This window comes from Lepidochelys olivacea, assembly GCF_965140295.1.
Source record: "Lepidochelys olivacea isolate rLepOli2 genome assembly, chromosome: 4".
NCBI lineage: Eukaryota > Metazoa > Chordata > Testudines > Cheloniidae > Lepidochelys > Lepidochelys olivacea.
In genome coordinates this window covers 148,826,162-148,839,094 of record NC_140414.1, presented here as the reverse complement: position 1 = coordinate 148,839,094, position 12,933 = coordinate 148,826,162, and the positions used below count along the sequence as shown (strand labels likewise).

General features: G+C 66.5%; 1 protein-coding gene across 4 annotated transcripts; it reads left to right on the top strand.

The window, feature by feature from the left end:
- Positions 1-216: 216 nt before the first annotated feature.
- LOC311519312 (rho-related BTB domain-containing protein 2-like) lies at positions 217-12,720 on the top strand. Of its 4 annotated transcripts, none has more exons than XM_084625724.1 (10): positions 217-351; positions 1,984-2,185; positions 2,398-2,501; positions 5,961-6,146; positions 6,562-7,526; positions 8,011-8,129; positions 9,055-9,205; positions 9,808-9,869; positions 10,399-10,504; positions 12,024-12,720. In XM_084625724.1, the coding sequence occupies exons 2-10, from the start codon at positions 1,994-1,996 to the stop codon at positions 12,191-12,193; spliced, it is 2,055 nt and encodes a 684-aa protein (XP_084481850.1). In that variant the 5' UTR covers positions 217-351; positions 1,984-1,993; the 3' UTR covers positions 12,194-12,720. The 4 variants fall into 4 exon arrangements, with proteins under 4 accessions (XP_084481850.1, XP_084481848.1, XP_084481851.1 ...); XM_084625722.1 differs by having other exon boundaries at positions 9,808-9,896; XM_084625725.1 differs by having other exon boundaries at positions 9,808-9,896; positions 12,032-12,175.
- Positions 12,721-12,933: the final 213 nt, after the last annotated feature.

The following is a 12,933-nucleotide window of genomic DNA, read 5'->3' as shown; positions in this document are numbered from 1 at the left end:
ATAACGGGCCGGGGGCGGGGCCGCGCGGCGGGGGCGGGGCCGGGCGCTGGTTGGCGGCGCGCGGGGGGATAACGGGGCGGGGCCGCGCGGCGGGGGCGGGGCCTGGGCGCTCGTTGGCGGCGCGCGGGGGGATAACGGGCCTGGGGGCGGGGCCGGGCGCTGGTTGGCGGCGCGCGGGGGGATAACGGGCCGGGGGCGGGGCCGCGCGGTGGGGGTGGGGCCGGGAGGGGAGCGGCCCGGCCGGGGCGCGATGGGCCGGAGGCGGCGGCGGCCGCCGCGCTGCAGACGGGCGCGCCCGGAGGCCGAGCCGGCGCCGTGAGCGGCCTGAGCCGCCCCGGGACCCCCAGGCAGGTGAGGGGCGGGGCCGGGCGCGGGGGGTCCCCTGGGGGGCTGGCCCGGCCGCTGCGCCGGGAGCTCCGGACATGGACCCCCGGGCCCCTCCCCCCACCCAGGGTATAGACCGACCCCCCTCCCGGAGCCCCCTCCCCCGGGGCTATACACCGACCCGCCCCCTCCCCTCCCCCCGGGGCTATAGACCGACCCGCCCCCCCCGGAGCCCCCTCCCCTCCCCCCGGGGCTATAGACCGACCCGCCCCCCCCCGGAGCCCGCTCCCCTCCCCCCGGGGCTATAGACCGACCCCTCCCCCCGGGGCTATAGACCGACCCGCCCCCCCCCCCGGAGCCCCCTCCCCTCCCCCCGGGGCTATAGACCGACCCGCCCCCCCCCCCGGAGCCCGCTCCCCTCCCCCCGGGGCTATAGACCGACCCGCCCCCCCCCGGAGCCCGCTCCCCTCCCCCGGGGCTATACACCGACCCGCCCCCCCCGGAGCCCCCTCCCCTCCCCCCGGGGCTATAGACCGACCCGCCCCCCCCCGGAGCCCGCTCCCCTCCCCCCGGGGCTATAGACCGACCCGCCCCCCCCCCGGAGCCCGCTCCCCTCCCCCCGGGGCTATAGACCGACCCGCCCCCCCCCCGGAGCCCGCTCCTCTCCCCCCGGGGCTATAGACCGACCCGCCCCCCCCCCGGAGCCCGCTCCTCTCCCCCCGGGGCTATAGACCGACCCGCCCCCCCCCCGGAGCCCGCTCCTCTCCCCCCGGGGCTATAGACCGACCCGCCCCCCCCCCGGAGCCCGCTCCTCTCCCCCCGGGGCTATAGACCGACCCGCCCCCCCCCCGGAGCCCGCTCCTCTCCCCCCGGGGCTATAGACCGACCCGCCCCCCCCCCCGGAGCCCCCTCCCCTCCCCCCGGGGCTATAGACCGACCCGCCCCCCCCCCCGGAGCCCCCTCCCCTCCCCCCGGGGCTATAGACCGACCCGCCCCCCCCCCCGGAGCCCCCTCCCCTCCCCCCGGGGCTATAGACCGACCCGCCCCCCCCCGGAGCCCGCTCCCCTCCCCCCGGGGCTATAGACCGACCCCTCCCCCCGGGGCTATAGACCGACTCGCCCCCCCCCCCGGAGCCCACTCCCCACGGTCCAGTCTGGTCTGGGAGCTCCGGGCATGGCCTCCCTGGGCTGTGCCCACCCCCGCCGGAGCCCCCTCCCCTCCAAGCCTCGCCACCCCAGAGCTGCGGTCCCCTCCCCTTCTCCTAGCCCTGGCTGACCCCAGAGCCTCTTCCCCTGCTCCCCCCGGCTGGTCCGCTGCTGGCGGGGACCAGAGAGCAATTGTGACAAATTGGGGCACTTATTTTCAGGCCGGGGGGATAGTTGCCTCCCTCAGACAAAGCCCCTAATACCGGGGAGTCAGGCCCATCCCCCAATGAGGGTGGTGCCCCCGAGCACCTGGGTCCCAGCGAGCTCCTGGAGAGCTCTGGGTCTGCAAGCTCCTTTCCCAGCAGCTGCCAAGTCTGTGGGGAGTAGCTCCCTACTGGGGCGCTGAGCTAGGAGCAGGGTTTTGGCCGGCGGCTTGTGTGCTCCCCAGCTGGGGGGCAGCTGGAGCCATGCCCCTCCCTGTGCAATAACTCCCTTGCCTGCTGTTCCCGCCCAGCTGTGCCCTGATGGATATAGATCTGGACTATGAGAGACCCAATGTTGAGACCATTAAGTGCGTGGTTGTCGGGGATAATGCCGTGGGCAAGACACGCCTCATCTGTGCCAGGGCCTGCAATGCCACCCTCACCCAGTACCAGCTGTTGGCCACCCACGTGCCGACCGTCTGGGCCATCGACCAGTACCGCGTGTGCCAGGAGGTGAGAGCCGAGCAGGGGTGGGCCCGTGCCATGGTTGAGACCCCCGAAGCCCCTGGGTGGCACCGTGGGTAGCACAGGAACCCCTGAGGCTTGAGCGCCTGAGTGGAGGAGAGGGGGGAGCTGAGGTGCCATGTGGGGGGCCTGTGGTAGAGGGGAAGCTGGCTCGGGGAGGGGCCCCACCTGAGCTGTCCTGCTGTGCTTTCCCGGGGCAGGTGCTGGAGCGCTCCCGGGATGTGGTGGACGAGGTCAGCGTTTCTCTGCGGCTCTGGGACACCTTCGGGGACCACCACAAGGACAGGCGGTTTGCCTACGGCAGGTGAGAGCCCGGCGGCTGTTGGGGGTCCCTGCTCCTGGCTGTCCCCTCAGCCTGGCTCCTGGGGGCCCTGTGTGTGGTGCTGCACAGACACCCCACGGCCATGCTGCCTGGGCCCCCGGCCTCACCCCAGTTCTGTTCGGCCTCTCGTGTCTCCCCTGGTCCGGGAAGGTAGAGGGGCCCGGAGGCCTCCACCCCTCTGCTCCCCGGTGGGGAGACCGTTGCTGGAAGGGGGTGTGACTCCCCCACTGCTAACAAGCTCAGTGCCTGAGGCTTCCATGCCCCAGCTGCTCTGGGGAGAGCGGGGGGTGGAGGTGGGGGGGGGGCACACACTGACCTGCTGCTTGACTCTGCCTGGAGCTGGGCATGTGATTCTTCTTTCCTCCCCTCCCCCTTCTCTGGGGGGGGGCTCCCCTCCCCTCCCCTCGGGAGAAGGAAGTTGCTCAGACAGCTGAAACCCTCGGGGAAGGGGACTGGCCCCTGAGTAGGGGGTGGGGGAAGTGTCTGGTTTCAGCCCCCCTTCCCCCCCCCCCGGCTGCCCTTAGGGCACAGGCAGTGTTGGGTAACAGCAGCGGGTGGCAAAGCTGGCAGCTGGGGCGGAGGGATCTCCTGGGGACATCTGGCTGGAAGGGCCCCTTGGCCCTTTGGTGAACATACCTGGCTCGTGTTCCCCTGGGTCCCTGCAGGCTGCACAAGCACGTGTGTGGAGCCCAATGCGCACAGTGGGGGGCCTGGCTGCTGCAAGGGGGGGGCCAGCCAGGCTGTCAGCTCCCCGGCCAGGCTGAACCTCGCCTCCTTACTTGTGCCCAGGAGTCTGAGTCGGGGCCGTTGTGTTAGGCGCTGTACAAACACAACAGACCCTCCCTGCCCCAAGGGATCAGCAGTCCCATTCTAGTCCCCTTGGCCGGGGGAGGTCTTGTGTTCAGCCCCAAGTGGCTGGGCCCTTGAGCCTGAATCCCAAGGCAGAGCGGAGGAGCCTGGGCATGGCCCACCTCTTCCCACCCCAGGGCCTGACAGGTCCCAAGGGAGGCTCTCTAGAGCTGTCCTGGCTAGTTTGAAATGCACAGGGGATGAGGCGGCTCCCTGGCCAGGTCTGCCTCCCTGCCAGGTACCGACGGGCCATGCAGCCCCCTCTGGTGGTGAGGGGCCGGGGCTGGGCCCGACCGTGGCGCAGGCCCTGTCTCCGGAGGGGCCGTGCTTACTGCAGGGGTTTCCTGTATGCGCTGCTCAGCCCTGAGCTGTCTTCGCCCTGCGGAGGCTCGGCACGGGCCTGGCCAGGCTGGGTGCAACTCTGCAGCCTGCTCGCTCCCTTGGACCCTCGCTGTGGCATGGGGCGGGGGTGGTGTCTGCCCCTCCCTGCCGGGCACCGCTCCTGCCTTGGCCAGGTTCCTGTGGTGGCGGGCAGGCAGGAGCCACTTGGTCTGTGATGTGGGCCTCGGTCCAAGTGTGCCTCCCAATCACATCTCAGGGAGGCACCACTAAAAACAAACAGGGCTCAGGAGTGGCTCCGGCTGCTCCCTGCCTCATGACAAGGGCCCTGGGGCAGCAGGGCTCCCACAGGCGTCCCGCAGTGCGTTCCAGATGTCCTGTCTGCCCCTGCCCAGGTGGGAGCCTGTCTCTTGACCAGTGCTTGGGCAAGGGCCACATCCAGGGCACTCTGCTTCACGTGGGCACTCCCAGCTGAATCCCAGTGACACTTCGGAGACAGGGCTGCTGCTGGCTGGGCAGCATGGCAAGGTTCCTGTATGTGGTGTCTGCTCGTGGGCATGAAAGGTGGTTGTCCCGCAGGAACAGACCCCTCCCATTCCCTTCCAAGCACTTCACAGGAAGCGTTGCCTAGCACTGAAATGCAGCCACCTCTGGCGTGGAGCATGGCGGCTGACTAACAGCTGCACAGGAAGGAGACTCTCCCAGCTAGCTGAAGCAGCAGGGGAAGTTCAGGGGAGTAAATGGCTAAACTGAAGAGAGGCGCTAGCAGTGAGCAGAGAAGAGGGGCTGGGACCCCAGACTCCTGGGTTCTCGTCTGAGTTTTGACTCTCTGTGATCCTGGGTGAGCTGGTGCCAGCTCTTCCCTATGTCTCAGGGGAGTTCAACCCCCAGAGACATGAACACTGAGTACTGGGCACCTTACGACCTCTGCACGAGACGGCACCCCCAGCCACACAGTGCCCTTGCACTTCAGAGGGGTGAGTGCCCTCATAAGCCCCCTACCTGCCACAGCTGGGTTTTCCTCCTTCCCCCATGCTGGCCTGGCCTGGCTCCGCCTAGCCTCTCGCATGGGCTGGGGGGGCAGTCTGGGGATGGCCCCAGGCCCCATCCCCTCGCTCGGAAGGTGATGCTAGTGGTACCTGTGTTGTGGAACTGCTGCCCGTGTGCCTTCCCCTGTCCTGCCCTGTGGCACTCTGCTCCGAGAGTGTCTGCCAGCAGGGCCTGGCCCCTGTGCTGAGCATCCCTCTCCATGCACAGCCGGGGGCAGGCACCATGTGCTGCAGGCCTCCTGAGCCTGGGCCATGTGCCCTGGGCTGGTTCGGGGACTTCGCGCCCCCTTGGGAAGAGGCCAGGTTGGCTGGGCCTCTCCATTCACATGCTGAACAGGTGGCTGCTGGAGCCTGGCCAGAAGCAGCATTGAGGGGGGGCTGTTCGCCACCCCTCCCTCAGGCACCTTCCCATGCTGAGCTGTGTAACTGGGCTGCTCTCCTCCCCAGACTAGTTCAGGCTCTGTGGCCCGTGGGGGCCTTGCCCCAGCTCTGCCAGCGTACACTCTCCAGGCTTGCACAGGGTTCTCTGATCCTCCCCCCATTCCCAGCAGCTGTCCCCCTGGCTTGGGGGGGTCTGAGGGGAGGGCTGGGCTCCGGTTCAGGGTTTGCACGGGCTCTGTTGGCTTTTGCATGGGCTGCTAGTGGTGAGGGAGCAGCGCTCCTGAAATAGCTGCCTTCTGAGCACCCCACACTGGGCTGCTGCAGTAACCGGTGTGCCTAGAGATTCGGGGCCATGCGGGGACAGGTTACAGGAGCCGGATGCCCCCTGTCCCAAGGCTTTTTGGCAGATGTGTCCAGGCACCAGGAGATCGGGGTCCAGCAGTGCAGCCTCGTGAAGTGCTCCTGTCATAGCACTGGGGGCTCCAGAAGTCTGATGGGGAAGATGGGGCAGGATCAGGCCCTTCAGTCTATCCCCAAGGATCTGCCCTCCTTGGCTGGGCTCCTCTCTGGGGGCAGATGGGCATAGGGGGTCCCCCCGAGCTCTAGGGCTCTGTTAGCGCTTGGGCAGCTCTGCTGGGGGAACCTGGCTGCTAGATTGCCTGGGTGCAGTGCAGAGGGTGATGTAGGCCCCATGTAGGTGGGGGAGGGGGGTCAGTCTGAGCTTGGGGTTTGCTGTGCTGCTCTGTGCCCAAGGGCAGCAGTCTCCGTGGGTGGAAATAGCAGGTCTGGTGCTGCCCCTCGTCTCTCCCCCTCCTGCCTGCAGGTCAGATGTGGTGGTTCTCTGCTTCTCCCTGGCGAACCCCAACTCCCTGCGCCATGTGAAGACCATGTGGTATTCGGAGATCAAGCACTTCTGCCCACGGACGCCCATTGTGCTGGTAGGGTGCCAGCTGGACCTGCGCTATGCCGACCTGGAGGCAGTCAACCGGGCCCGGCGCCCTCTGGCAAAGTAAGGGTGCCCCCACTGTCTCGGGCCCCGAGGACTGAATGCTAGAAGCAGCCAGCTCTGGGGCTGAGGCTGCCGGCAGCCAGCTCTGGGGCTGAGGCTGCTGGCCCCTTGTGTCCAGCCCTGGGGCTGGTACGGACACAACATTTGCCATTCTCCCCTGGGGCTGTGGGTGTGGAGGAGGTCACTGCCTACCTGTAGGCTCTGAGTGGGAGCAGGGTGTCTGAGACCCATGCCTTGCCCTGTAGATCATTGGCATCCCCCGTCTCACTTGGGGCTTTCGCCAGCACTTTCTGCCTGCTCCTTGGTATGTGCCCAGTGTAGATGGGCAGTTTGGCTCTCTCCAGCCCTGGCACTGGGCTGTCTGCCCTCTAGCCAGGGGCTCTCTGCTGACCTGCTGGCTCCTCTCCCTTGCCAGGCCCATCAGACCCACGGACATCCTGCCGCCCGAGCGGGGCCACGAGGTGGCCAAGGAGCTGGGGGTGCCGTACTACGAGACCAGCGTGGTGGCACAGTTCGGCATCAAGGATGTCTTTGACAACGCCATCCGCGCCGCCCTCATCTCCCGCCGCCACCTGCAGTTCTGGAAATCCCACCTGAAGAAGATGCAGAGGCCCTTGCTGCAGGCACCCTTCCTGCCCCCCAAGCCACCTCCGCCTGTCATCCACATCCCGGCCCCCCCCACAAGTGGTGGCCAGGGCCCCGCCACCCTCTTCTGCACCTCTCTCTGCGCTGATGTGGTCTTCCAGCTGCAGGGCGGGCACAGTGTCTTTGCCCATCGTGTCTACCTGGCCACGTCTTGCTCCAAGTTCTATGACCTCTTCACCCTGGAGGGGTTGGCGACCCAGGCCGGGGAGCCCTGTGGTGTGGAGTGGCGGGCGGCCAAGGAGCCAGCTGCCAGGACTAAGAGCCTGGACATGGAGAAGGGCCTCCTAGATGATGGTGCCCAGGCCCCGCTCAGGACTTCGCAGAGTGACGATCCCCTGCGGCTGGTGCAGGGCGAGGGCCAGCAGCCGCCAGGGGCCAGGGGCCAGGAGCTGTCAGGCTGGGGCCGGGGCTTTGTCAGCATGCAGCTGGAGTCGGTTCAGGACCCCGTGACCCAGCGGGAGAAGCAGATGACGGTGGTGTACATGGACTGCCTGGTCCAGCCGGGGCCCTTCCAGGCAGTGCTGGAGTACCTGTACACAGGCCACCTGGACCAGGGCCGCGCAGATCTCATGCAGGTGGCCAGCATCGCCGAGCTGCTGGAGGTCTTCGACCTGCGCATGATGGTGGCCAATGTGCTGAACAAGGAGAGTTTCATGAACCAAGAGATCACCAAAGCCTTCCATGTGCGCCGTGCCAACCGCATCAAGGAGTGCCTCAGCAGGGGCGTCTTTGCGGGTAGGGGCGGGGCCTCAGCAGGGGCCTCTTCTAGCATCCAGGTGCTGTAGGAAGTGAGGTTGGGGTTCAATAGGGGGCGCTGTCCCCAGTGCTGCTTGGGGGCCCTAGGGGGTGCTCTCCCCTCAGTTCTGCTGGCCCCAGTGCAGTGCTCCTGGATGCAATTTAAAACTGGGCCCTTCCCCTGCACGTGCACGTCAATACCCTGGGGTACCCTGCCAGATCCTCTGGGGTGAACCCTGGTGGGTCCCCAGCTGGGTGGTTCCGTTCTGCTGCCCTCTGCCGTTTCTGGTGGGTGTGGCGCTCTCCTTCCCGGGCCGGACTGCCTGGTTGTGTGGCGCTGCTCAGCCCTGGCGTGCCGTTCCCCAGAGTGGCTGTAGTCACGTGGCAAGGGCTGTGCCCTCTGTCCCAGGGATCATTTGCCAAGCACGAAGGGGCAGGGCTGGGGCCAGGCCATAAGAACTCACTGCATGCTCTGCCCTCGCAGACGTTGTGTTCCTGGTGGATGACGGGTCGGTGCCGGCCCACAAGCCGCTGCTCATCGCGGGCTGTGATTGGATGGTGGCCATGTTCTGCGGCAACTTCCGGGAGAGCTACGCCACGGAGGTGAGCGGGGGGCTGCACTGGGTGGGGTCGGGGCAGGGAGGGGAATGAGGGGCAGTGTGGAGGGAGGGTAAGGGGCAGATGAGGGATCCCTGGGAGTGGAGGATCCTGGGAGCAAAGGGCAGGGGTGGGGGAGGGGTTCCTCAAGATCCAAGGGGGGAGCAGGGTAGGGAAGAGGTTTTTTTCTCCCCCAGCAGGTGAGGGGGTTGGGACTGATGGGAAGAGCTGAGAGGCAGAGCTCTGGAGCAGGGCTGCTCCCAACTCAGCCTGGTGGTGAAGCTGCTGCTGCCTGCTCCCTCCTCCTGCCTGGCCCAGGGGTGCCCCCCCCGCCTCCGAGGGGCAGAGCCCTTGAGCAGCTGTCCCTCAGCGTGAATAGCAGCTGGCTGGGCTGGGGGGGAGGGGGCACGTGACCTGAAGGTTCCTTTCCCCTGCCAATGGGGCAGCATGGCTGCAGCGTGTCGTCGGAGATAAATTGCGAATCTCAAAAATAAAAAGGTCACGGGGGGGCGGGGGGATCATGTGGCCAGGCGCGGGTGCCAGGGCTGGGGCCAGGGCCAGACCCCTGCACACAGCCACCACCTCCTCTCACTGCTCCCTCCAGATCCAGCCTGCTCCTAGCCCCTCTTGGGGGTCATCCCCCCTCCTGGCCGAGGCCCCTCTAGCATTTGGCTGCCCCATAAGCTGTGATTTCCTGCTACATTATTTGCTGGCTCTGCTGGTTTTACCATTGGGTTTGGGGGATTACAACCGACTTGTTCCCAGCAGACAGGCCTGCGAATGGGGGAATAGCCGCAAGCATCAGCAGGGCTGGGCTAGCTGGGGGCTGTGGGAATGCAGGGGGACGCCTGTTCCTGAAGGAGAGAGAGTGCTCTGGGGGGAGGAGGGGTTGTTGGGGGTGAGTCCCTTAGGTTCCCCTTGTCACCCCCAGGTCTCCCTGCCTGGCACCAAGTCTGCCTGCCTGCGTGCCGTCCTGGAGTTCCTCTACACTGGGCACTTCACCCCCACGCCTGACCTGGATGCCATGGGACTGCTGGTCTTAGCCAACCGCCTGTGTCTGCCGCGGCTGCAGGCACTCACCGGTGAGGCGCGGCCCCAGATGACCCCTCCCAGCTGCTGGGCTGCCGGCCTCCTCTGAGAGCCGCCGATAAGATAACGAGGCTGACGGCCGCGGCGGGTCGATGTGTCCCTGGAGCGTCACTGACACGCAGGCTGTTCTGTAAGGGCCCCTGGAGCAGAGCTCGACCCTTCGTGCAGCCCACATGGGGCAGGCACAGAGCCTGGGTTCTGTCCGCCAAGCACAGCCTGAGCTGTGGGGCAGCTGCCCATGGCCAGCCTGCCCCCTGCTTCCCCCCCGCCCCGCACAGCAAGGCCATTGGGCCAGCTGCAAACCGGACGGTTCTCGTGGGCGCCTTGTTCCCGCCCGGTGCTGAGACAGAACCGCATATGGCTTTGTCCGGCCTTGGGCAGGGGACATGGAACGAAGAACACCCTGCTCTGCCTGTGCAGGTGGGTCAGGGAGGGCAGGGTCATGCTGTTCCCAGAAGCACCAGAACAGCTGATATTATGGGAGTGCATGAGGGGGCCCCCCCATGCATGCAGGGCTCGGCCTGGGACCCTGCAGCCCCAGCACGGAGCCAGGAGCCCCCGGGAGGCTCACTGCCCCTCGTCTCTGCCCTCCCAGAGCAGTATGCTGTGGACGAGCTGCTCCGAGCCTACGTGCAGCAGGTGGAGATCGACCAGCAGGTGATCATCTACCTGGAGATGACTCAGGTAGAGGGAGGGTGGGGTGGGACAGGGCTCGGGGTGTCTGAGCTGTGGCTTCTCCGCCCGCTCAGATTAGGGTGGTGGCACTGAGAATGTGAGCGGCTGTCCTGGGTCAGAGCGATGTCCCAGCTGGCCAGTAGCCCGTCTCCTATGCTGGCCAGGGCCAGATGCTTCTAGCAGTTTTGGGGCATCTGGAGCATGCCGTGCTCAGTCCAGGTCTGCTGGGACTGCTGCCCAGGGCCTGCCCTCCCCAGCCAGGCTCCCACTGCTCGGCTGCACTGCCTGCTGGGACGTGGAGCCACCTGGCCTCTGTCCTGGGGCCTCCAGCATGTTACCCGCCTGGCCCTTGGCTTGGTGCCCAGAGCTGCGGCCTGATGGGGCGAGGGCCTGGCTGCCAAGACCCTTTGTGGGTCACAGGGCACCCAGCCCAGTGCCTGGAGCCCGTGGGATGTGGGTGGGGCCGGGGCCCCAGCCCCTTCCCTGCTCTCAGCCTGCTGCTCTCTTGCAGTTCCACAATGCCCAGCAGCTGGCCGCCTGGTGCCTGCATTACATCTGCACCAACTACAACAGCGTCTGCCGCCGCTTCCCCAGGGAGATGAAGTACATGGCGCCAGGTACGGGCCGGGGGGCGCGGTGGGGAAGAGGCCAGGGGCTCAGGCTCCCCTCGCTGCCTGCGGGGTGCCGGCTGGCGTGGCAGGAGTGCCTGCATCCCTGCTTCTGCGCGAGGCCTCCTGGCTTCCCAGACTGGCATGGCACTCTGAGGGGGGAGGGGCTGTTCTTCCCACCCCCACCCCAGCCTGGCTGTTTCTCCCCTGGGCGGCCTGAATGAAAGTGATGAGGGAACTGGGGTTATTTAGTCTGTGGAAGAGAAGAGTGAGGGGGGATTTGATAGCTGCTTTCAACTGCCTGCAGGGGGGTTCCAGAGAGGATGGAGCTCGGCTGTTCTCAGTGGTGGCAGATGACAGAACGAGGAGTAATGGTCTCAAGTTGCAGTGGGGGAGGTCTAGGTTGGATATTAGGAAAAACTTTTTCACACAGAGGGCGGTGAAGCCCTGGAATGGGTTACCTAGGGAGGTGGTGGAATTTCCTTCCTTAGAGGTTTTTAAGGCCCATCTTGACACAGCCCTGGCTGGGATGATTTAGTGGGGGTTGGTCCTGCTTTGAGCAGGGGGTTGGACAAGATGACCTCCTGAGGTCTCTTCCAACCCTAATCTTCTATCATGCCACCCAGCGGAAGACTAGCATGGCATCTCAGCTGGCCAATAGGAGCTGGAAGGTGCTAACCTCTTCTGGGTTGGGAGGGAAAGGAAGCTAAAACTCATCTTTCCCGTGCAGTAAGTCTGGTGGGGTGCTGACCCCCAACTCCCAGAGGGCCCCTCTCTGTGCCTCTGGGTACCAGCCTGAGCCCCAGCTCCCAGCAGCCCCCCCAGATCTCAGGGTGGTCCAGTCTTCAAGATCCTGCTCCCCATGCCACATTCTGACCCCCCCAGTTCCCCACTTTCTTGCTCATCCCAAAGGGAGGTGTCAGTGTAGAGAGTTGGGGATATTTCAGGAGCGAACCTTCCACTGTCACCACCCACTCTAGCTACTTCCAGCGTGCTGGGGTCTTTGCATTTTAACCCCCGCCCTCCTCCTGCCGAACAACCCACCTTCCCTGGCACTGAGGAGAGGAACATGAATATTGCGGGTGCTCAGTTTTGGGGTGGGGGGAGATCTGCCCTTCTGGAGCCCCTGTGTCACTGCCCCCCACCTGCAGCCTATTACCAGTGCGGCTCGCTCTGTACTCCTCTGGGTCCCTCCCCGTTTCTGGGGCTCTGCAGTCACCAGGCTCCTTTCCTGTCCCTGGGCCTCCCCTGGGGCTGCTGACCCATTGTCCTGGGGGCGCCAGGGTGCTGTTTTCCCTCCGGCCGGCCCTGGCAGCCTTCCCTGGCCCAGGGAGGGAGCTCAGTGGTTGCAGAGCAGCTCCCTGGGCGGGAGGCAGCACTGGGCCCGTTGCTGGGGGGGGGACTGAAGCCTGGCGCAGTTGCCCTGGTCGCTGGGGGTTGCGGTGATGCTGGCTGCTCTGCAGTGTGATGGGGGGTCCTAGCCCCCTGCCAGCCGGGGGGTCGGGGCTGACGCCCTCCTGCCCCGCAGAGAACAAGGCGCACTTTGAGAGACACCGCTGGCCGCCCGTCTGGTACCTGAAGGAGGAGGATCTGTACCTGCGCTCGAAGAAGGAGCGGGACCTGGAGGAGCAGCTGCTGCGGAAGCAGCGTACCCGCAGCACGTGGTGCTTCTGGCGCCCCTCGCCCCATGTCTCCTGAGCCCTGCCCACGGGGGAGCTTGGCCCCAGGGCCATTCGGGTGGGGGAGCTGGGTAGGGCTGGGAGCTGGGTGCCCATGCCAGCCAGGGCCCCTCGTTCCCGCTTCCGTGGGCGCTGCAGCTGTCCCTGCCTGACTGCACCGGCGGGGCTCCTGGCCACTGCTGCCCTTAGTTTACATCTGTGGCTCTGCTGCAGCTTGGCGGTGCCTTCGTCCCATGGCCCTGCAGGGGCCCAAACCCAGTGCAGCTGGGGGCTGCGTGTGATCTAGCAGGAGTGGGGGCTGCCTTCCCGACTCCACTGTGCTCTGGGGAGGAGCACCCAGCTGTGTGGGGGAGGCTGGCTTTGCCCTCCTTCCCTGATGGTGGGGGTGCTGCCGGGGCCCCCCGAGAGACCTCAGAGCAGCACTCTGACCCCTGCAGGATCTGGCCTGCATCTCCTCTCCCTGGTCCAGGCTCCCCCGAGGCCTCGGGCAGCAGAGCTGTGCAGGGGGGGTTGGCTCGGTGAGCTGAGTGGTGGGGAGCTGTGGGTGGCGGGGGGAGGGTGGGGAAGCGTGGGGGGAGGATTTCTCCCTGCCCCTAGGAGACCCCCAGAGTAGTGATGGGGGGGCAGAGGTGTGTACTTGTGGGATGCAGCTGGGGCCAGAGCTGCAGTTGAGGGTCTGAGCTCTGGGGGTGCATGTGGGAGCTGGGTTTGGGCAGGAGATGTGTGTGTGTTTTTGGTAGTTGTAGAAGCTCCGCCCTT

Bases quoted from the DNA above. Each gene is read 5' to 3' on its own strand.
- LOC311519312 (XM_084625722.1), top strand. From the start codon at position 1,994: ATGGATATAGATCTGGACTATGAGAGACCCAATGTTGAGACCATTAAG. The intron at 9,897-10,398 runs GTAGAGGGAGGG...GCTCTCTTGCAG, and splicing joins TCTACCTGGAGATGACTCAG to TTCCACAATGCCCAGCAGCT. The intron at 10,505-12,023 runs GTACGGGCCGGG...CCTGCCCCGCAG, and splicing joins GATGAAGTACATGGCGCCAG to AGAACAAGGCGCACTTTGAG.